This window comes from Pelmatolapia mariae, linkage group LG14 (genome assembly GCF_036321145.2).
Source record: "Pelmatolapia mariae isolate MD_Pm_ZW linkage group LG14, Pm_UMD_F_2, whole genome shotgun sequence".
NCBI lineage: Eukaryota > Metazoa > Chordata > Actinopteri > Cichliformes > Cichlidae > Pelmatolapia > Pelmatolapia mariae.
In genome coordinates, this window is record NC_086239.1 from 15,178,683 (window position 1) to 15,201,983 (window position 23,301).

Here is a 23,301-nt window from a genome sequence, read left to right on the forward strand (position 1 = left end):
ACGAAACATGCTTTGTATTGATTTGTTAGCAGGTACATGGGACATAAGCAAGCCACAAAAATGTAATTAATATACTACACAGGTTTTCTAGAAAGCTAAATATAAAAATACAATGGTTGCCCTTTCTTTTAGTATTTGGTGTGTTAATAATAATTAGAAAATAGTAGCTGTTGTCTCAGCACTTTAATCCTCCTAGGCTTACAAAGCCGATCCGCAGTGAGGATCAATTCCCTGGGGTGCAAAGGTTACCACTGACCTTCATAAGCTTTGCAGGTTTAAATCCCTGACAAGCTTATTTTCTTTAGCATCTTCTAAAGAATAAGAAGATTTAGTGCATGAGGGCAGTCGTGAATTTGTTATTTAACTGGTAAGTTGTCGCAGCAGCACAATGCGGCCAGCAGAAAGAGTCAGATCACAGAAAAAAATGTTTAATGATGACTCACCTTATACAACACACTGCCATTATACAAACTTTGATAACTCTGCTACCATAATACAGGTTCGGCAGGCGCTAATGTGCATTTACGCTAAGTGCTAACATCAGTATGCTAAAACGGAAACAATGGTAAACTAGCAGATTTATATTCATTATTACTGGATATTTCTGTTAGTACACTTTATTTAACTTACTTGTTTAGTGCTGAACTTCGACAGGGTCAAATACAGCTATTTACGCACGTACCACTATTGCTGTGCTAGCTGTTGCATTTTACGAACATTTGCTAATTGTTGAGCCTCTGACCACCCGGACTAGAATCTACTAGATATGGCCATTTAAAAGTTTAAACAAAATGGAATATCACGTTTTTCTGATTGAACTAAAGTGGTTGACTAAACAGTCAAAATTCTGGCATCACTGTCCGTATTGCGATGGCGCTAGCATGGGGAAAAAAATTAAATCTTCTTTTACAAAAGCATCAGTGATTGACAACTTGCTTGTTAGAGTTGTGTGTTTTGTGTGATGTGCTTTGGTCTTCATTCTTTTGAAACCAAACGTCAGGGTTTAACTTTTACAGTGTCTTTGCCAGAGTTGGTTTGTTTATTTATACAGACTAATGAGGGAAGGGCTAACCACATAATGTGCCGGAGTCGTATATTGTACTGCATAATGATGCGAGGCTTTGTGCCTTTTCTGTAATCGGTTTCAAAAGGAGTAAGGTTTGTTTGTGACAGCTCTGCAGCTGAAGTCATGGCTACTGGAATAATTTACACAGAACTATAAAAAAAAATGAAATAATGAAGCAGCAGCCGGGCAGTTCAGACAGAAATCAGATGTCAGTGCCCCTACAAATGCAGTTTTTACACAAATTGCTACTGAAAACTCAATAAAAGCCCATTTTAAAATTTTATTATTATTTTTTACAATCCTTCACTTCACGACAAAATATCAGTGTTGGAGTTTGACCTAAAATATATGACATTTAATGAGGTGTATGCTGTTGGGTGGTTGTAAGTTAGCAAATGCCTAAAGCTGAGAGCAGCTCAGTGGGAATCAGTCACTCAGTTAGCCTGGCTTTACACGGAGAAGGTCATCAAGCTGAGAAGGGAATACATTAGGCCAAGCTTATTCAGAACAGTTTCTATTCCCAGACAGAGTAAAAGTCCCTACGCATATCGCAACAATTCAGCAGCCACATTTCGGCACAGTTTCCACACAGAGTTTTTATTTATTCAATTTACATTGATACACATTTTGATAGTACCATGCAGGTAAGAAATAAAAATGCCTCTGGATGAAATATTATGCTCGGAATGAAAAAGCTCCAGGCAGGGTTTCCTTAAAACAGCCTTCACTCTAACATTAGCTTTTAGTCCACCCACACTAAGAATACAGGTGCTTTTAGGGAAACACAGTCTAAAGCAGTACAGAAAGGGATGGTGAGGGGAAATATAAGTACAAAAACATATTCTAACACAAACACCAGCTAGACTTTATGATATACGGGACATATATGGCAGGACAGAAACCATATCGTTATTACTCTATTACTTAGTTATTGATACAGTAGTCGAATATTAAATAATAGCATTTATAATTATAGGGTAAGGAAAATTCACAGACATGTTATATGATTAACAGGCTACTGCATTCCACCCCAGCCCCCCCAGCCCCATCGCAACCCTTTGAGTTCCAACTGGTATGAATTTGTTTTACATGCAAATGTCACACCGTCGTCGCTGTGCCGTCACTTCCGCCCGCCGTCCCTGCACACAGTGACAGAGCAACATGGTGCTCACTAGGACTTGTCATCACACTTCTTCTTCTTCTGGAACTTTCTGAACTGGGACTGGATGGTGACGGCTGCCTTTTCAGTCTCTGGGTCGTCCAAGTCGATGTCAAAGTCCTCTGGCACATCCGTTTTGGATGCATCTGGAAAGGAAAATGAAAAGGTGTTTGAGCCTTTCATCAGTGTGGACAAAGTTGGAGTTTATCCCACGGTCAGGTAAGGCCTCTGCTCTGCTCTGAAAAGCAATTTTAGATTAGCAACCTTAAGGAGAGAGGTCAAGTTGTATTTTTCCACTTATTGACATCTCCGCGGGACCGCTTTTGGATCAACATTTAGAATTTAAAAAATTGTTTTTTAAAGCCTCATCAGCATATCCCGATAACAAGGCAGTGCTTACTGTAGAGACATCACTGCTTCTGTTATTTTGTATGACTTAATGGTCATATAAGGTCTTTCAAGACTAGCGCATCTGCTTTATATGATCAGCACTGTGTGGACATGAGTAAAGTTTAGGCTGATGTTAGCAGTTTGGCCTTCATTTGGGCTCATAGATACAGATCAACAGAGCATTACCAAGGTGAAAAGGCATGCACACAGGGGCTGATTTCCAAAGCTGTAGTCTTTTCCGTGAACCTGAAGTAGTAATGTGTAGACAGCTAGTCGATCTCATAATCTGTCAACATCAGCTTATGTAATAATGCTGTAACTAACTACTACATTATTACCTGAGTACTCCGTAGTCACAGATCAGACCACATCTTGTGGCACAGCCGAAAAGTTTGACTAAAAACATTTGCCAGTGTAGCTGTTACAGATACTTAAAGCTGCCTTTTTTGGTATTTCCTGCTACTGTTGATGTTTAAATGATGACACTAACATGCACAGATAATATGTAGCATACACAGCAACACACACACACACACACACACACGGACTTTCAATATCAGGTCAATATCAGTTTTGCTAGGAGCAATTACTAGTTCTGAAATGTGATTTCTGGCACTATTCTCTATTGATATTTTATTTATTAAATCTCACAAACAGTTCTCACCTACTGATACTTTCAGAGCTCTGTCACAACATCATATGATATGGGTAAATAATAGTGGAGCAGGGCTTCTGTGAGGGAGTCGGGCAGCTTTTTCTGAGGTCAGAGTGCAAGAAATAAATTGACGACCAGTTCTTAATCCTATCTGGAGCTCATCCAACACTGGCAAAAAGGCCATGACTGTAATCCCAGTGAAAACGGATCATATATATGCACACTACCAGTCAAAAGTTTGGGCACACCTTCTCATTTAATGTTTTTTCTTTATTTTTGCTACTTTCTACATTGTAGGTACATACTGAAGACATCAAATATATGAAGCTAGATATATGGAATTATGTAGCAAAGAAAAAATTAATTCTAAATATGTCTTATATTATATAATTCTCAGAAGAGATGAGCCAAGAAACACAAGGAATGGACATTAGACCAGTAGAAATCTGTGCTTTGGTCTGATTAGGCCAAATTTGAGATCTTTGGTTCCACCCACTGTCTGTTTGTGCGACGCAGAAAAGGTGAACGGATGGTCTCTACATGCATGGTTCCCACCGTGAAGTATGGAGGAGGTGTGATGGTGTGGGGGTGCTTTGCTGGTGACCTGTTGGGGATTTATTCAAAACTGAAGGCACACTGTACCAGCGTGGCTACCACAGCATCCTGCAGCTACATGCCATCCCATCCGGTTTGTGTTTAGTTGGACCATCATTTATTTTTCAACAGGACAATGACTCCAAACACACCTCCAGGCTGTGCAAGGGCTATTTGACCAAGAAGGAGAGTGATGGAGTGCTGCACCTGATGGCCTGGCCTCCACAGTCACCTGACCTAAACCCAATCAAGTTGGTTTGGGAGGAGATGGACCGCAGAGTGAAAGCAAAAGAGCCAACAAGTGCTCAGCATCTCCGGGAACTCCTTCAAGACTTTCGGAAAACCATTTCAGGTGACGACCTCATGAAGCTCATTGAGAGAAAGGCAAGAGTGTGCAAAACAGCAATCAAAGAAAAGGGTGACTGTTTCGAAGAATCTAAAATATAAAACATGTTGTGAGTTATTCCACACTTTTTTGCTTACTACAGAATTCATATGTGTTCATTCATAGTTTGGATCAGTGAAAATCTACAATGTAAATAGTCATGAAAATAAAGAAAAACTATTAAAGAAAATGTGTGACAAACTTTTGACTGGTAGAGTATATATATACCAAAATCAAATCAGTGTTAGGTTATCATTTTAAATTTCTACACAGTGGAAAATACAAAGCATTTGAATGTAATTCCAAAAAAACGTTTAGTTATGTCTAACTGCATAATTTTAGGGTAATATGTCGCATGTATTTTAAGGCTAACTAGGTTTTAAAAGCCTGATTGTTATTGTTATTATTGTCCTTAATATGGTCTACAAGCATTTGTGAATTTTCATTACCTGACAAATGGTTAGAAACATGAATAAACAGCCGATCGAGGAGTAAATGAGCAGATGAAAATAGCTGTGGTGTTACAGAGAAGAGTTTTGGTGATTAAAATGATTTCCTCCCTGTAGGTTATATGGAGGCAGGCGATCAGAAGATTTTTCTCAAGCAGCATTCACTGTGGCTCCAACATCTATCAGCAACAACTTTTGCCACCAAGAATAACAGTCCAGAAAAAAGTAAAAGTCTCTCAGGCCCCCTGAAAATAATGATCATAGCATTGTTTTTGCCATGTAAAGAATAACTGTATACAATTTTTACCATTTTGCATCTGTGATGATTAACGATCCTCAAACACAACCACAAATTAGGTGGTTTTAGCCATTTTATTTTTCTGAGCAACTAATGAGTCACCAGCAGAGCTCCACATGAAGTCTAATCCATTTTTGCTGCCTTACAAAACTTCTGTAAAACATTGATTGTCTCCAGTTTGATCAGCAGAGAAACACACGACAGAAGAGCAGAGGAGCGACTCGTGTATTGACCGTGCAGCTAATCCTTGGGTTCCCTTGGGGTTGAACTTGAGTACCTCTCTCTTGCTGCTCAAGGAGAAAACACTAACCTCTATATCAAGTCGCACTTTGAATCCAGCATTAATTGATATTGAATTCTCCAACGCTCTGATGCCTGCTGTTTTCATCCCAGCGGCATTACCTATTGAGCTGTGCCCTCTGCCGTGTCAACATGTTCGTAATCTTTGCAGTACAGCTGGATGAGATCTAGACTGTCAGACTACAGAGGAAAGTGAAAGGATGGATCTGATCTGATGCTGACTTCAAGTGCTTGAAGGGATCATGTCAAGCTCAGCTAAGTCATAAAAAAAATCAAGTCCAGTTTGTTTGAATCAGAAATGCATCCATCAAAGAGCTGACCTTTTTATAATACTTTAAAATCTCTTTTTAGCAGTTTATGTTGCAAAAACTGCTAAAAGATTTGATTAAGAATCCAAGTGGCATCAAAGGTTCTACTCCTTTAAAGCTACAGACAAATATAGAATCTTATTCATACATATCACATTAAGACCTCTGCAAACTGAACCCAGAAAAACGATTTCACTAGTGACAGGTGATTTGCAAGGGGCTCACTGAGTGATCTGTAGGCCTGCAGGACCGTGGCTTTAGCAATCTTTTTTTTTCAGTGACTGGCATCAACCACATGTCAGGGATTATTCATTTTAACCTCACAGCAGTTGTCGTCGGATGGCCGTGTATTAGGCTACGTTCACACTGCAGGTCTTAATGCTCAATTCCGATTTTTTGATCAAATCCAATTTTTTTTGTCTGGTTGTTCACACTACAAATAAAATGTGACAGCAAACGCGCTCCAGTGTTAACGGTTCACGGCCCTCAAAGCAGCCCGCATGTGCAAAGGAAGACGTCACACACAACGCGCTCTGTTTACGGAAGTAAAAATGGCGGCTACAGAGGTAGTGGGTGATGTTGCAGCAGTCTATCAATTTCTGCACAGCCGTAACCGACAGAATTTTGACAAATTAATTAGAGAAAGAAGGACACTGAGAAAAAAGTGAGCCTGTGCTTTAAAAATGGCACCATGCTTTCTCGTTTGTCTTCTCCGGTGCTGATAATTGGTGTCTGTCTTGTGTCAGTCACGTAAAAGACGGATTTAATGCGACATGACCATTCAAACAGCAGTCGCTTTCTAAAACATCAGATATGTATCGGATTCAGTACCACATACGAAAGTGACCCGGGTCGGATTTGAAAATATCGGATTTGTGCTGTTCAAACTGTCATACCATGATCGGATATGGGTCGCATAGGGTCACAAAAGTCTGATTTGATGCGCTGTCGCCTGCAGTGTGAACGTAGCCTTAGTCTCTTGGCCTGTGTGACTGGATTCTTATTTATTTGATCCTATGTTGCCAACATGATTATCACACAAAACCACGTAAAAGTTAACATCTCATGGTTAGTGGTCATATATCTGGTGGTTGGTAGAAGTGTTTGTCTTCAAAGTAAAAGATCTGCATTTGAACACAGGAAAACGTGTATTTTGGACAAAACTGGGCAAAATTAATGCTGTAACCAAAACTGGCTTTTCTCACTATACAGTGAATTATACTGTATATTGTACATGGACCAAGGAGGCTGCACCAGTGAGAGTAATTGGGACAGTTTCAATACTGGTGCATGAGCACAGTAGACATAAAGTCAAACCTGTTTACAAATGGAGAAGTTACTATTCTAGTTTTCATTATCATGTCTCAAAAGAGCAAAATGCTATTTTTGGTCAATTTAATCAACATTTGTCCAAGTATGTAGAAACTCTACCACTCCTATCATTGTGAGTTGATAACTGCAGAGCAAGGAAACATGAATGAAACAGTTGATGCCCATTGGCTAATGCAAGCACGATTTACAGTACTTTACTAACACTGTGCTACTTCTATCCTGCATGGATGTAGCTTCCAGTTTAAAGGTCTGAAAAAGAAGCCAGTGAGGAGGTGTTTGAAGGCCACCAGATGGTGACAGATGTGGTTGCAGAAAAATGGCTTTGTGCCCTGACCTCTGTAAACACTGTTGAGTTTATGGTCTCAGTCATTCATTTTGGGCCATATCGAATAAAAGATTCAGCCTGTTTTTTAAAGTCTTGGTCATACCATGTTTCAAAATGGAGGATTTTCTGTGGTATACTCATCGGCTAACGACTTATGCTTACTTTCCTAGTGGGAAGTCAAAACAGGACTTCGGAAACCAATGGGTGACATAATGGTAGCGACATTTATCCTTTATGCTGTCTGTGGGCCTGAGGGGAAACTGCTACAGTGAATTAAGAGCAGTAATGAAAAAGTCTTTAAAAGAAGATTTATGAACATTATTAACAAGGGAGGAAAAAAAACATGTCTTCCAAATTACTGAAAGCAAATGGGCTCACCTCTGTGTTCGCCGCCAGTCATGTCAGTCAGAGCCACACAAATGAGCAAATAGCCCTTATTTTTTCAGCTATGTTACCTAAGCACCTTCATTAGCAATGCCCTGACTCGCTGTTTGTGTTTTGTCGATCAGCCGTCACGCACGCTGCATGACTGACCCACTCATTCGCCCACTTTGTTTGGATGATTTTAAAAAAAATTCATTTAAAAAAAAGAAAGAAAAGGTTAATTAATCTAAAAATAAACTAATAAATACATAAAGTAAATAAGAGAATTAATACAAGGATAAATCAATACAGTACAGATAAAAATATAAAGATGTCTTGCAATATCTACATTCATTTTTAATATTTTTGGTGCTTTTATTGGGAACATTTCCTTCCTTCGTCCTCATATTGAGGACTCAAATTCTTGAGTTTCAGCCTGTTAGAATTTGTGATTTCTCAGACACATTCCCACATTTCTAGTTCCTTCTGTCAACACGAGCAGCTGAATTCTTTGGTTTGTTCACCCTCAGACTTTCTCATCAATTTTCAAATCACTCGACTCTCATCCACCCATCCCACCCCTTCATGCGCTCTGCCTGTCTGCCATACATATGTCCCCCAGTTTGTCCATGTTGTCCATTGTCATTGTGTTTCATTTGCTTCTTGTACACGACTGCTTCAATCTCTGTTTTTCTGAAAGTCACTTAACGACCCCGTCTTTCTCGTGATTCTACATTTTTTTCCTTCACCGTTAGCTTCAACGTGGCCCCGTGGTTCAAGTTATTCTCACTTCTAAAACTAAATTGAGAATAAAACCCACTAAAAATGGCATTACCATGGCAACATTTAATTTCTCTCTGCGATCAACAACTGCAAACTGGAGTTTTGCACAGACCCAACACATCGTCGTCATCCCGATGAATGCTTTGAGTCTTTAGGGTGGATTTTCTTCTGTTTTATAAGACAGGAAGCCACGGCTGAATGTGACAGTGACAGATCATTCTCCTCACTTCACGACACACATTACAGATCATCAAACCCATTACCCCTGGCATCCCTTTCAGCGTCCCTGTCTTTACTTAATGTGAGTGTAATATCTGCTGTCGGGGTGCCGCACCCGCTCGTCTGGTTTTGTACTTTCAGCAAGTAAAAGAATAAATAAACAAATCCACGGTGCTGTTGTGTGGTATCTGCTGAAATTTAGGCTTAATTGCTATGAGGTCTGAAGCTAAGGTGATTTAGTTTAAATGGAATAGATTCATAAGAGTCATGATAAGACCCTCCTTGGTTGGCTTTCTTTCAGAATGCCTTTTAAAAGCCGCTTTGAAGCCCAGTGAAAGTTGGGACATCTTATTGATTTCACTGCTTAAAACCAGTTGAGCCATGAGAGGGATTTGTGTGAGCCGGGGACGAGAGACATGAAAGAAGGCTTATAGACCTTGAGACAAAAGAAAGTGATTGTTGAAAGTAAAGTAGAACTTATTAAGTTTTCGCACAGCATGTGGACGGCTATTTTAGCCCATGTTACTGCAGCAAGTTATTATATCTGTGAGTAAAATGGTCTGTGCTGCATACTTTACGCATATTGTTGCTGTTGTTGCTAGCAGCATGCCACAAAGACACATAATTTGTTCCTATTTCTTTAATTGAACCTACAATGTGCAGTGTGTTCTTACAAAATCTGAGTAAACTGGACAAAAAGGATAAAAGAGGAACTGGCTTAAAATAGACTACAGCAGAAGACCAGTATCTGCAAGTAATGTCCTTAAGAAATAGGAAAAATAATAATAATCCAATACAGGACCCGAGAGATGCATCTTTCCCTTCAGTTGATTTAACTGCTTCTCACTGACGCCCCATCCGAAATCTTCTCAGTGAACAGGTGGCTGCAAAGAAGCCATTCTTAAGGAGGGGAAACAGGGAGAAAAAAAGATGAGCTATGCTAAATTACACAAGAGCTGGACTGAAAGACACTGTCAGGTCTGATGGAGTGATAGTTCCAAAATCGAATGTTCTAGATAAAATCATCTTCAGTATGTACGGAGGAGGTCAGGAGACAGGTACAACAGTGAGTATCTACAGCCATCTGTACAACACTGTGGCTGTTCTGTCATTGTTTGGGGAGCAATTTCAACCAGTGGTGTTGGAGATCCCTTTAAATCTGATGGAAATATGAACACAGAAAAGTACCTCAACATTACTGAAGCAGTGGGGGATCATCTTGACAGCGAACAGAACAAAAGGCAGCCAGCATCCAATAAAGAGCTTTGAATGTCCTTCAAGAAGCCAGAGAACTATTCCTGAAGACGACTTAGAGGAATGACAAGAACGCTTGGCTAAGGGAATTCAGGCTTTGTTGCTGAAAGTGAAGGTTTTTGTGTCAAATATTGACTTTCAATCTCATTAGAATTGTAGAAATTTAATTTCCATGTGTTAAAAAATCACTGCATCTATTTCTCAAATGTCACAAAATAGAAAAATGCAACACATTTTTCCACCAACTTAGTGAAGACAAAAAATCTAGATCTTTTGCTTCTAAATTTTTCACTTTGGGTCTTATTCTCAGAAAGCAGTGTGCAACACACCAGGAATTATAACTGGCAGGAATATGCAGTGAATACCAGGGGTGACAATGAAACACCTGACAGCCCCTTCACAGGTGTTACGCAGCTGTAAAAAAGGGTTACAAAATAGTAAAATGCTGCTTCTGGTGCTGAAAGGATGAGATTTGTATTTACTTTTGGTTAGCGTTCTTGTTAAATATTGTGGGTCTGTGGCTTACAAAATTACAATATTCTGCTATGTTGGCATCACCAACAGTAGATGTCACAGTGAATGGAGGTTTATTTGTCAACTATGTTACTTGAATCAGTGACACTTACAGCATATAAGATCATAAATTGAGCTTAAGAGTCTAAAGTGTGGCCTGGACTGTAACATTATACAATGTTATCAGTAATATTGATCAGGTGACACAAGGGGAGGCACACTCTGGCGTCTGATTTGCATAGCAAGAGATAAAACGCAGTAATGAGACACCTCCTTATCCATATGGACCCAGTAGTGCAATTGCCACATATACACCTGTGAAGCTTAAAGTAAACTGGGAATCCTTGAGATAGACAAGAAGCAAGAAATGTCCTCCAGCTATCAGAACAAGCCAGTCAGAATTTTTAAACGTTTTTGGCATTTTTTTTACCATGGCACCTCTAAATTTTACACAAAACAAATAACAGAGTTGCTGAAAGATCTGGACTTGAAAGCATTTTGTTTAACTATGACATATGGTGCACACAAACAGAACCTCCCAAGAGGTTTTAGCCTCCCAAAGAACAAAGCGCAATAGAAATATTATAACCATTTTTTAAGTCGATTTTCATTTGCGTGAACATAAAAAAAAATTTTCACATTTTTTGTCTATTAAATTTCCAAAAATAACTAAAAAAAGACTCCTTAAGGAAGGAAAATGCATGTTAAGTAAGGTAACACACACTCAGGCTGTGTTCCCAGACCAGTTGTGCTCAATTGCACAGTCACCCTACAAAGACTCATTTGGAGCCATGAAAAATCCTCATATGTACTGTGTGCATATATATTTATGTGGGTAGAAATGTGTGTGTACAGTTTAAAGCCAGCGTGTCAGCGAAAGTCAAGGAAATATCGTCAACCCCTGAGGCCATGAGACACTAGAGAGGCGCAGAAAACCGCGAGAGAGACGATCGATATGCGCATAAACGTGGAGGACCATGTCAGAATCGATTGGTACGGTTTTCCCCTTTATGTCTACTTTTTATTTTAATGTTTTTTCTCTTGCTTTGGCAAGGAAGCATCTGTGTAACCTACTTGGACATGGCATCAGATTTGAAAGAGGAAGCCAGAAAACATGGTGCATTCAAAGGCCTGAAGAAGAAATACTGTTTGTGTTTTCAGCTCCTGAAACAGAGATACGGTGTGCATTCAATAACATTATCCAACAGAATAGGAAGAATTCATTATGGTTATAATTTAGTACAGTAAAGCTAATTAAAAAGTGTGTAGAAAATGGGTCATCTTCACTTTGAGGGCTTGTCACAAGCTAATTATACAAGGATGACTTTGATCTCTAAGGTGAGCCCGTTTGAAATTATGCCTGTGCCTGTTTGAAACGAGGGGGGAGGTGCCGTTGGTGGAGCAGTTCCACATTGTTCTTTAACATTACTTTGCAAGCTTAACATTTACATGAGGTAACTGAGCTGTTTTCATGTGTCATGTCCCACATGAATAAGCAGGTAACAGGGGGCACTTCCCATATGACAGCATCACGGTGCCCCATCCTTAACTGCTACTGTCAGTGTGGTTTGTTCATGCAGTATCATGTAAAGCTGTGGTACTAACAGCTGTTTCAGTGACAGGGACAGTCTGTGTCGTACTTGGGCTCGTAAGGTCACTGAAGAAATGAAACATATGGTACAAACACATGACATCTGGACTCCAACCACGTCTGCCAATGTCACAGAAGCCCACTAAAAGGTTCTGAATAATACACGGACTTCAATATACATCGTCACCTGTTCAACTACTCATTAACACAGATATTGAATCAGCCAATCACATGGCAGCAGCTCAATAAATTTAGATATGTAGACGTCGTCAAAACGACCATCTGTAGGGTTTATAGAGAAAGGACCAAAAAACTGTAAATTTCCTTGAAGAATAATTTTCAACAAGAATTTTTTTTTCTGATTAAAACAAGACTGTAACTAAATAAAAAGGACAAAAAATATGATAAAATGTATTGATGCATTTGTCAACCAGTAAAAATGAGATGAAATTCAAAGGAGAAGAGATCCAATCAGAACTAACTAAGTTGCGTAGATGCGGGTTGAGTTGGGAAGTGATTTTTTTTCTCCCTGTTTGTCATGAAAACATAACAAAATGTCAACGCTAGGATAGATTTCTGAAATATGAAAGACTTAAATAACCACTATATATTTAAAATGCAAGTCACTACAGTCAACCTGTAGTGGACGAAGCATAAATGAAGCTATGTTGGATGAAAGAATGAAAACAGAGGCCTTTCACCCAGGAGAATGAAGTTTGTGCGTAGTGAAAAAAACAACAGTAATATTAATTTTTAGTGTTAATAGTTTAATGTTTTCAGTTTAACTGCCTGGTTGTGTTCAGGTATTGTATAGCTAAATAAATAAAGGCTTGGGTTAAAATACGCCCTTTCAAAAACATTAACCCTGTATTCGAGCCCTGAAAGCACAGCTCTCCTACATGTGACATTATAAAAATGTGCCTGGCTGTGCTCTTCACCTAGCTGCTATTACAATTTGAGCATAATGCACACCAATCTCATGTTTCTCTTGTAAGGTTTTCATTGTCTGAGTCATTCATTCGCACACATTCACAGTTGCTTTGACTCTACTCTCTTTCAAGCACTGTTAATGTCAATATAATGCCTGAATTTCTCAAATTAAATGCCTACAGGGAAGCTAACTGAAAAACTTTAAAGTGAAAAGTTTTGTATTTTACGTGTTTAAGTTTAGTCATTTTAGCTAAACAGGCTGAATTATTCTGTAAATGAGATGAACCTTGAACAGAAATATAATTACAGATTCTTTTACACATCAAACTCTAAAAGCCTCAAATGAAGGTCCAGGTTCCTCTGCGGTTAGATAAACAAACCTTAAGATGGTTTTGCACTAAAGGAGTAAAATTAGCAAAATTTCATCATGTTGCATCATGAAAATAAATAATATTCCAGCTATATATTTAACAAATAGCAGATAGGACACCCTGCAAATGACCTCTTCTGATCAACATCATTTGCAGTTACTTCTGTTTTATCTATGTCAGGTTTTGCACATTATTATCACTCTGCAGACGTTTAAAACAATAGGAACCTGTTGTGTCACTTTCTGAATCACTTTCTTTTAATAAGAGTAAAATTTATGAGCACCAGCAGCCAGCACTCTCTAACTCTTTATGCAGAAAAGCAGAAAAAAGACTGATTCATTTGTATCCACTTGATAAACATTCAATCTGGCGTCCTTATCTTTGCAGTAGACACTTGCATCCTCCACCCGCTGGTATCAGGGAAACAGCCCCTTCTGCATCTCTGAGGTGCGTCACAGCTGCATGTACTTAAACGTACCCAGTTCAAAATGAGTTCCAGTGAATATGAATACATCTGTTTGTGGCTGTCCTTGAGCCTGTGAGAGGTTGCCTCTAAAGACTGCGCTGTGTGCCGCGGGATGCAGAATGGGCGAGTCAATAGCAGCGTTACTCCCCCTCCCCCTCCCCACCCCCTTCGCCCACTCTTTCTCTCTCTCCCCCCACATCTCTGTGTATTAAGAAACACACTTCAGACACGCTGGGAAAGCAGTTTTTACAGGCTTCAAATTAATTTTCAAGGTCAGACAACAAAGGCGCATTCTGTGTTTGTGTATGTGTACTGCGGGCCGTGTAGTTTCCTTCACTTTCTCTTTTCATTAAGTGAGTGAAATGCTAGAGCTGAATTTTAAAGGCAGTGAAAAATTAGTCTCCTGCATCACAGTGTTTACCCTGCTCGAGATAATCCCGTTAATTGCTGTTGGTGAATAATGTAGCTGAAACAGCGGCTCGGTTTAATTGGAGCGACTTTTTGTTTTATTTTAGACGGGGTCAGCTGCTGCGTGAACTTGGTTCCAAGCTTCTCTCAATCGCAAATGAGGATGCACTTTTCAAACGCACTTTCCAGGCAGATTACTCCCTTAAGTATTTCTAACTCTTTAAGGTGGATAATTTAAGAAATTGAAACATTGGAACAAAAGATTTGCTTTGATTCTATTGTAGAAAAAAGACTTATTCCCTTCTTTATTGTATCTTTGTACCTTGATTTTTTAACATTTTCTGTCACTTAAACAGAATGTGTTTCTAAGGTTGTTGTTTACCTCTGAATACGTATAGTTAGAAAGGCAATCTTCATCCCCAACTGGTCCCTGAGCCTGGTTCTGCTGGAGGTTTCTTCCTGTTAAAAAGGGTTTTTTTCCTTCCCCCAGTCACCAACTGCTTGCTCCTTGGGCATCAGGTAATTGTTGAAGTTGTATTACCTCACAATATAAAATGCCTTGAGGCGACTGCTGTTGTGATTTGATCCAATAGAAATAAAACTGAATTGAAGTTGTTTTATGTAACTTTATCTATACAATACATCATTACCTTTGCAAAAAAAAACCTCACCATCACACTCATCAACTAATTGCACATAAACCGTAATATTTTCTGACAGTACTGCCTGTGTGTAATGCAACAAACATCGGTGTGTGTTTGTATCTTAGGTTTTTGGGCCATGTCCTTTGAGTTTTAGAGGTTTGGGAATTATTTTTGGTCTAATGAAACGTTTTTGGTTTTAGTCCTATGGTATTCTGTGTTTCGAGTTTAAGGTTATTTCCATTGTATTATATTCTTATTTCTGCAACATTTGGTTATCTTTGGTCTGTCTAGTTCATAGGTTCTTGTCTAGGTCATAGTGTGCATGTGTTTATCTTCTTATTCTATTCTGTGATCCCTGTTATGTCTCGCTTTTTGGTCTCTCTGCTAGTTGTCTCAGGTGAGTCGTCTTTCAGTCACGTTTGTGTTCTGTTCCTGTTTCTAGTGTCTGCTTTGAGTTTGTTATGTTTCCTGTTTTATTTTGATATTCCCTTGTCTCATGTGCATTGAGTTCCTGTCTTCCGTGATTCCCTCCTGTGTATTTATTGTCTGAGTCTCCCTCTGGTCTTTGTCGTTGTCATACTTTCCCCCATGTGTGCGTGTTCAGTTTTGTACCTTGTAAGTGCTTGATTCCTGGTTAGTCTGAGTTTCTGCACAGAGTATTTCGCTCCCCAAGCTCTGGCAATAAATGCTGTTCAAAGTTCAGTCGTGTCTCCAGATCTGCAATTGGGTCCGCACTCTGCCAGCCACATATTGGCATGTTTTTTGGCACCTTTGGGTTTTGTGTTTTTAAATTTTGTTGTTTGAATTTCTGCGATTTTGGAGTCTGATTCCTGTTTGAGTCTACAGTTCATTTTTATCCATTCAGTTCAGTTCAGTTTGTAATCCCAACAAACATTTCATGGTTGTATAACGGTTGGCTGGCCATTCTGTCTGTTTGATTTTTACATGTATTCCTACTTGAACAACGGCTCCAAATTTGTGACGTCGGTTTCAGGTACTTTTTGAGGTTGCTTGGACATCCTTGTTAGACTTTCTACCAACAGAAAGCTTGTGTTCAAGAATTGTTTCCTACTTACTATAGATTAGAATGAAAAAACAAAACATTTTCTAGTTTGCGTCAGTGGTGACGCAAACTCATTATCGCATGCTTCCAGCCCTGTTTTTTTTTCCTATTGAGGTGTTTATACACACAAGGAGCTGCACCCCTGGGTTTATGATGCTGACATAAGGGACAGAGCGGTGATGCTTCTAACAGTCGAATGTGTTACCGTCTTCATCCAACAAATGAGGCCCAATTTACATGTGCACAAATGTAAATGACTTAAAAGTAGAGAAGGTGTGTGGCATCTGTTAGCAACCATGTACTAACCAGATTGGTTCTCTAAGAATTTTCAGACATACCACGACTGCTTTGTCCTGGGGAGATGGCATCAGGTTTCCAACTATGTTTCCTGTGATGTTTTGATTTTTATTAGTTGCAGTTTTAGCTCCACAAGTGTTTTCTCTCTGTCTCACCTTTCTGATGATGCCTGTTCTCCTCTCTCTGTCACGGCTTCTGTTTAGCATTCGTCTATTTCCTGTTTTACTTTGAACTTTCTTTAATGCCTTGTGTTTGTTGTACTTGGTGCTTTGTGATTACATACAAAACTGCTCCACTGTTTACTAGTTACACATTCGCCTAACAAGCAAAAGATCCCCGGGTGGAGACACAAATTCCCTGGGGGTTGCACCAGGAATTGCATCTAGCGTTAAAAATCTGGGAGCAACCGACAGTAGCCTTTTATAGAGCAGCTGTTGCTGCACACACCACGTCACGTCTTCAAGAATTTCTATGGTTTGAAAATATAGTTTCAAGTGATTTATTTTTTGTGAGTTCAGGACTTCTGAGTGTGGCATGTCATGTCACTATTTCATACCAAAAAAAAAAAAAGTTTTTTACATGACTAATATATCTGATTTATGACATATCAAAGATCTGTAAACATACAGGTGTCAGTGTAACAGCGGTGCTGTTGAGTTCTAATGCAGTTCCCCACAAATAAAGTGAATAAAATCCGGGATTCACTGTTTTATCACATAAAAATAGCGCAGCCTACTTGGTCCCATCTCAATCTGTGATGCGCTGCTGAGTCAGGGCATCAAATCAGTGCCATGATTTAGAGAAGGTGAAACCAGGGAGGATATTAGTTCTCTCGTTGAAGCCTTTATTTGCTCTGCTGTGATGGGTTTAATGACAGAAAGCTCAACAATAAACATGATTTGTAACGCACTCGGTGCACAGAGCTGTACTTTATTTCCCCCAGGACTGAAATCATACAGGCCGTCTGTCTCTGCTCAGGGAGGCAATCATCAGAGAAGTGTGTTTACAGACACTGATGGTCATCTCACTTTTGTCTCCTGGTTTTTAGGGTGTTTTTTTCCAGCTGAATCAGGACATCAAAGTTGCAAACAAACCTCTTTGTCAAATAATGTAAAGCCATAAAGTATAAGCAATATAAACAAGATGATCTTCTGTCAAGCAGGGGAAGAGATTATTATATTGTTCTGAATAATAAGGAGTAATTTGATAAAAATCACATAATCTCTGACATTTATCAAATGTTCTCCATGTCACATACGATGACATCATTCCCTGAACTCTTGTAAGAACGGATCTGATGGAAAGCCTGAGGTGAATCTGTGTCTTTGTGCATGTCCTTCTCTCCTTGTTGCTGTCCATCTACTGTCATCTGTCTTCTAAAACCATCCTATACTGTAAACTCCAATCTCCTCTTCCCTGCACCAACAGTTTATTTCCCCTAAAATAAATGTCCAAGTATATTCCAAAGGAAATAACAAACAAACATATAATTTTGTGACTTTTTTTTTTACCTTGTCCTCCAGAAGTCTTATTGTTGCCAGCAGCAGCTCCAGATGTTTGTCTCTGCAATACAAAAAACAAAATGTAAGCGTCAGTGGAGCACAGATGTCTTCTCATTTTAATCCACCAGACTTTACTCTGACAGCATCTTGTTTTTGTATCCAAAGGGCCTGACTACGTGCCACTGGTCTGTGCTCTTATTGGTTATTAAGACCCAGTCTCATAATTGCTTCTGACATACTGGAGGCTGAGCTAGCACGCCTTCCCCATGACAGCCAGAGGGGGGTCTTAAATGTGGCCACATGGGCTGGGCAGTGCAGGCCCTGTGGACCAAGGAGCCCGTGACAGTAGAGACAGTTTACGGTAAGACAGGGACCGGCACAGTACTCGAGGGGTTGTTCTTTACTATGACTTGTCACTGTGACACTACAGAGGTCACAATAGTAGCAACATGTTTTCTTTTCTCACTATTTATGAGTTAATATAAGTATATCTTATACAGCCTCATGCAGCTGGATGAGTACTTAAACCTTAGTTTTAAATAAGGGCTTAAACGTCAACTAAATGAGGTCGTGTACATTGTAGGTATAGTTTTATTGTATAATAAAGTCCAATTACATTATGTACCTTCATTCTAATACCACATTTCACATCAGTTTATAGTATTAAAAGTATATATTACACATTCATAGGATTTTTATAGCCTATTAAATAAAAAGGTGCACAGGTCCAAAACAAGCCAAAGGACATTAGTAGGTACTGCGTACCTGTTTGCTAAATACATTTTAAATAAATAAAATCTAGATGTTATATAATGCAGATAGCCACGCTTAGTTGATATAGCATTATCATTATGCCTTTAAACACTAAAGCAGCGACATTTATCTAAATGCCATGTCTCATTATCCAACAGCCATTTATTTGCCACATCATATTAACTCTGTATTCCAAACACACTCGCTTTCCCCCATCAAACTGCAAATAGGCACTAATCTCTAGAGAAATAACACACACACACTCGCACACGCTCAGTTAATGTATGTAATACCCATTTCTGCCAACGCAACATGTGATTTTCTCAGTGTGTACATGAAGTGAGAGCAAACACCGGGGAGTTTGAAAAGCTTTGCCTCATAATGAGATATCAGTCTGCTAGGAAAATAAATGTTCATCTTTTTTTTTAAATATCGGTCATAAAAACAAGTTTATGTAAGAAAAAAACAACTATATAGCTCTTGGTAGTAAAATGCCTTCATTTGTATGTTAAAGTGTTTGGGATCCAGACAGGTACTCAGCATTAGAGGCATGAAAAGGGTAAAACATTACAGAAGAGTATAAGAGTGACACTTCATCACAGTGAGCAGATTAAGCAAAGCTATTCTTAAAACCATATTATAGCTTTTAATATGCAGCACAGAAAGAAAGAGAAGGCACATCATCATCATCATAAAGAAACCAAATAAAAGAAGTAAAGACGGATTAAGGAAAGGAAGGGAGGAGGATGGGCTGCGGCGAGGAGTAACATCTCAAGCCTTCTGCTTTTTCCTTTTTTGGGGGGTGAGTAGCTGAGTGTCAAAAGCCAGTACACATTTTGATATCAGTCGTTGTCCAGTGAACACAACTGTGACATCCTTGTAAAGCTGTGTGCGTTCATATTATTTTAAAAAACCCATCACAAATCTTTTTGTGTCTTTATTTTGAAAAAACAAAAAAAGCATTTAGTTGGTACTTTAATGTTGGTGATTAGTCAAGCAAGCAACATAATTCACTTCCACAGCCTAGTATCACCAGATGTCTATTTTTAATATATGTATATATATATATATATATATATATACATTATATATATATTTTCTTAAGCTTCAGCTGGTCCAGAATTCAGTTGCTTGTATTGTCACTACAATCCACTCACCACATCACTCCTGTTCTGCAACAGCTTCACTGGCTCCCACTTAAATTCCACATTAATTTCAAGATGTTTCTATGGCCATTCAAGCCATCCACAGCCTCGCCCCTGCATGTCTGTCTGACCTTCTCCAGGTTGCCACTTCCCCTCGCGCTCTTAGATCTTCTTCCTCCCTCCACTCGTCTCACAAGAATAGGGTTCAGAGCTTTCAGCTGGTCTCCTCCCTGGCTTTTGAACTCAGAATCTTTAAATATTAAATATTATAAGATATAAAATATCATTTTTTATTTTTTTTAAGTAGCAGGTTAGCTTAGCTTCGCTTAAACCCTGGGCACTAAACCTGTCAGAGAAATAAAGTTTTCCTCTGGAAGCATGAATATGATGTCACTGCACTTTTATTTACTTGTTTAAAAATATATTAATAATTTTTGTCATTCAGTTATTGACACGAAGAGCATTCCCTACAGTGTTCAAAATTAATGGCGCTAAAAGCAGATAGCATCAAATGATCCTCTTGTTTGCTGCTCCACCATATCAGCCCATGCTAATTAATTCAGTATTAGCTATCCCTATCCCCAGGCCTGTGTTTGGGCCCTCCTTGGTGGCCCATTTATCTTCAGAGCCACAACCGAAGGGTTCTGTGGAGAGAGAGCGTGCAAACACTCCTAACTCACTGTCACTTTAATAAAAATCATTATGCACAGAAAGTAGACACCCTAGAGGAAATGCTCCACTAGCAAACTTTTAGTTTAAATTTCTGCTGCTAATAACATTTTTTTGCAGTGCGATTTCCATCTGAAGCCACACACATGGTACAAGGCTCGAAAGTCCCCCGTGCAATCACTGTGAATCGATTTGAGCTCAGACATGTTTGTCTGCAGTCGAGTAACTTTCTTGCAGGAAATCACTGCAGAAATTACAATGTCACTTTAACATCAACAATATGCATTTTCATATTCATAACCAGGGTGTAAGCTGTGATCGTTTTTCCCCTCTGTATCGAGGAGGAGGGTATGAAGAGAGGAGAGCAGGATCAATACCTCCCTCTGCAGTTAAGATGTAGTCTACAAACATTGGCACTGGGAAGATAAATGACCTGAATCAACTCTCTGACTGCCTCCTGTGGTCCAGGGAAGGGGGGGCAAGAGAAACTGAGACTTTCAGCCTTTGCAGTCAAATGTGTTCCTGGAGCCTAAAGTGGGAGTAACCAGAAACCAGTTTATCCAACATGCTTTAGAGCTCTAAAATAATAGTGCACTGTGGTGGAGAATTTATGGTTTGATTTCTTGCGGAGATGGAAACTGATACAACTCCGTGATAACTGGTAATAGTTCAGGGGAAGAGTCTGTCCTGTGATTGGTTAGCCGGTTGTTAGCTAAAGGAAGACTTTTTAAAAAACCTCAAAAACCATCAGCATGCAGTCAGTTTGGGCTCTTTCACTCAGTGCAACTCTTATTACTAATACAAGTCAATAAATGCCTCAGAGATCAGAATGCAGTGATTATATCATAAGAATGTGTTACAGATTAAATTTTATTTTTCATAGTTCCAGCTTTTTAAATATGCCAGTTTGCTACACTTCCTTTTACCAATTCTGATCATTTAAAAGCTTTGGCTGTATTCCCCAACTGGTTGGGTGAGGTTGCTGGCAGTCGCTGTGACATTGCTAAACCCCAATGCGAGCAGGTTTGGTGATTGGTTGATGACCAACTGGTAACCTCTGGTTGCTAGGGAAAAGTGTGAATTCCATGACCGGTTGACAAGTGGTTGCTGGAGGTTGCTGACAGTCCCTAGCTTTGAAAATGTTGTAAACAATGCTGCACAGTAAACCTCCTTGTGACTGCTTTTATCACTAGCAGGTTGCCATGGTCACCAGTAGTTTCTGTGTTGTGTGCAGACTCTGAAATTGCCCACTGAGCAGTAGTGCAACTGTGCAAACGTGCAACGTAAAGTGAGGAACATCAATTTTTACATTAAAAGTTGGTTCTTTGAAAATGTGTTAGTTACAGTAAGATACAAAATTTACCCTGAAGATAAAAAATCTGTTTCCTACTTGCAACATGCTTTTTCAAGTCTCACTACAACTGTCAGCTTTTGCAGCCAAGTCGGTACCTTCCATTAAACTATCTGCTAGCAACCAAAGCAGGTTTTGATGATCTCTTGTGTCACCCAAGAATGCCCCTCTGACAGTGTTTGCGCAGTACGCAAGTTAATTGAATTTCTATTTAAATATTTAAGGTAGCCATTTAATATAAACCATCACCAACTACTGGCTGCAGCCACAGAAAACAAAATAAAACATTTATAAATTGACTCCAAACGTTCTGCTTGTACAATGAACCAAAGAGCAAGTCATGTTATTTATCAGATAAATGTGCTACTGTCTGTAACAAAGTGGTCATGCCACAAAAGTAATGTTTCTTTATCCCAATGCAGTTTAAATAGGCAAGTTATGAAAAGAAACTGCTTCACATATAGACATTCAATGAGAGGAAACTACTACAGCTACGAGGCGTTAGCTAGCTTTGGGCTGTTTTCATGGTGGATTTGGACCATTTTAACACATCTTTCTATGGTACTCACCTGCTTTGGAGCAAATTTAATGTACTCATTCAAAGGACCTCAGCTTTTGCCTCTTTTAGTACTGGGCTAACTTTTTATCACTGGAGCTAGCATCTTGGCTGTCTCCAGAGTTTAAGCTAAATATAGCTTGGTAGCAAGTCAGTCGCAAGACTAGCATAAAAGAGGACTGAAGATAAAGTAAAGTACAGAAGATGAAACAGGGCCTTCACTTGCACAGTGCTTATCATCAGGGCTTGACATTATTTGCCTATACTTAGCAGAGTTATTGATATGATATTGAATTTTACTCATCTCTTTTCTATATATCTTTTATTATTTTATTTTAACCTCGAGTAAATTCAGTGGAAACAATGAGGAGAAGCCACGGTAGCAAAACAGAGAAAGAAAATGGTTTCATTTAGGGAGCATGTATCTGACTGCCTCCTGGGGGATTTAGCTCCTGCTATTTTCACCGCAAGCTTTTAAAAGCTATTCACCTGCTCGGTCAAAGGTTTCCCATTCGGTCATGTCAGATGGGTTTCCATGGTTTAATAGCTGAGGAGTCAAGAAAACATCACGTTACGTGTCCTCTTTTCTCAGCTTCTCTCCCTGCATTATTAATCCAATGCTTTCAATGAATTTCAAACGGCGTGCGCTGTGCTTTGATGCTGAGCAGAAGCATGAGCGGTGCGAGGGTATGAAATATCCACGCTAACTCAAAACACAACACAGCTGTGCCTTTTGGGAAGAAAAGTCTAATTTAGGGCTTGTCTTTGATGCACTTCAAACCAAAACAAAACACTGATTACTTCAAGTGTGTAAAAAAAAGTGCATACAACACTGCAGGTGATGCTTACCTGTCAAGCATGTGTTCCTGATTTGTTCTCACTTTTGCATTTGTCTGTCAGGAGAAAGCTGAAGGGAAGTGACTGTTAAAATTCACATTAGAGAAAAACAGCTGAGCTCTCTTCCAGTCACCCCTGCAGCGCCAAATAAATATCAGGACCAGATAAGAGCACTGTTTTGTTCTTCCTCGTTACTAATCCCAGTTCAAAGAGAGTAACTGAGTCTCTACAGCAGCCTTTAGTAACAGCCATGAAATTAGCTGCTTCCTGCATTGGAGCTATTGGAGCTGATATTTCACAATACACTAATGTGGCTCCCAGAAGC

At 39.3% G+C, this 23,301-nt stretch overlaps 1 protein-coding gene across 1 annotated transcript in view; it reads right to left on the minus strand.

The window, feature by feature from the left end:
* Window positions 1–1,642: 1,642 nt before the first annotated feature.
* pcp4b (Purkinje cell protein 4b) overlaps window positions 1,643–23,301 on the minus strand; it is a 42,848-nt gene continuing 21,189 nt past the window's right edge. Inside the window, exons 2-3 of the mRNA XM_063493431.1 lie at window positions 17,675–17,726; window positions 1,643–2,371 (exon numbers count right to left, since the gene is read on the minus strand). Coding sequence (XP_063349501.1) covers window positions 2,238–2,371; window positions 17,675–17,726 — 186 coding nt within the window. The 3' untranslated portion in view covers window positions 1,643–2,237. The remainder of the gene's footprint in view (window positions 2,372–17,674; window positions 17,727–23,301) is intronic.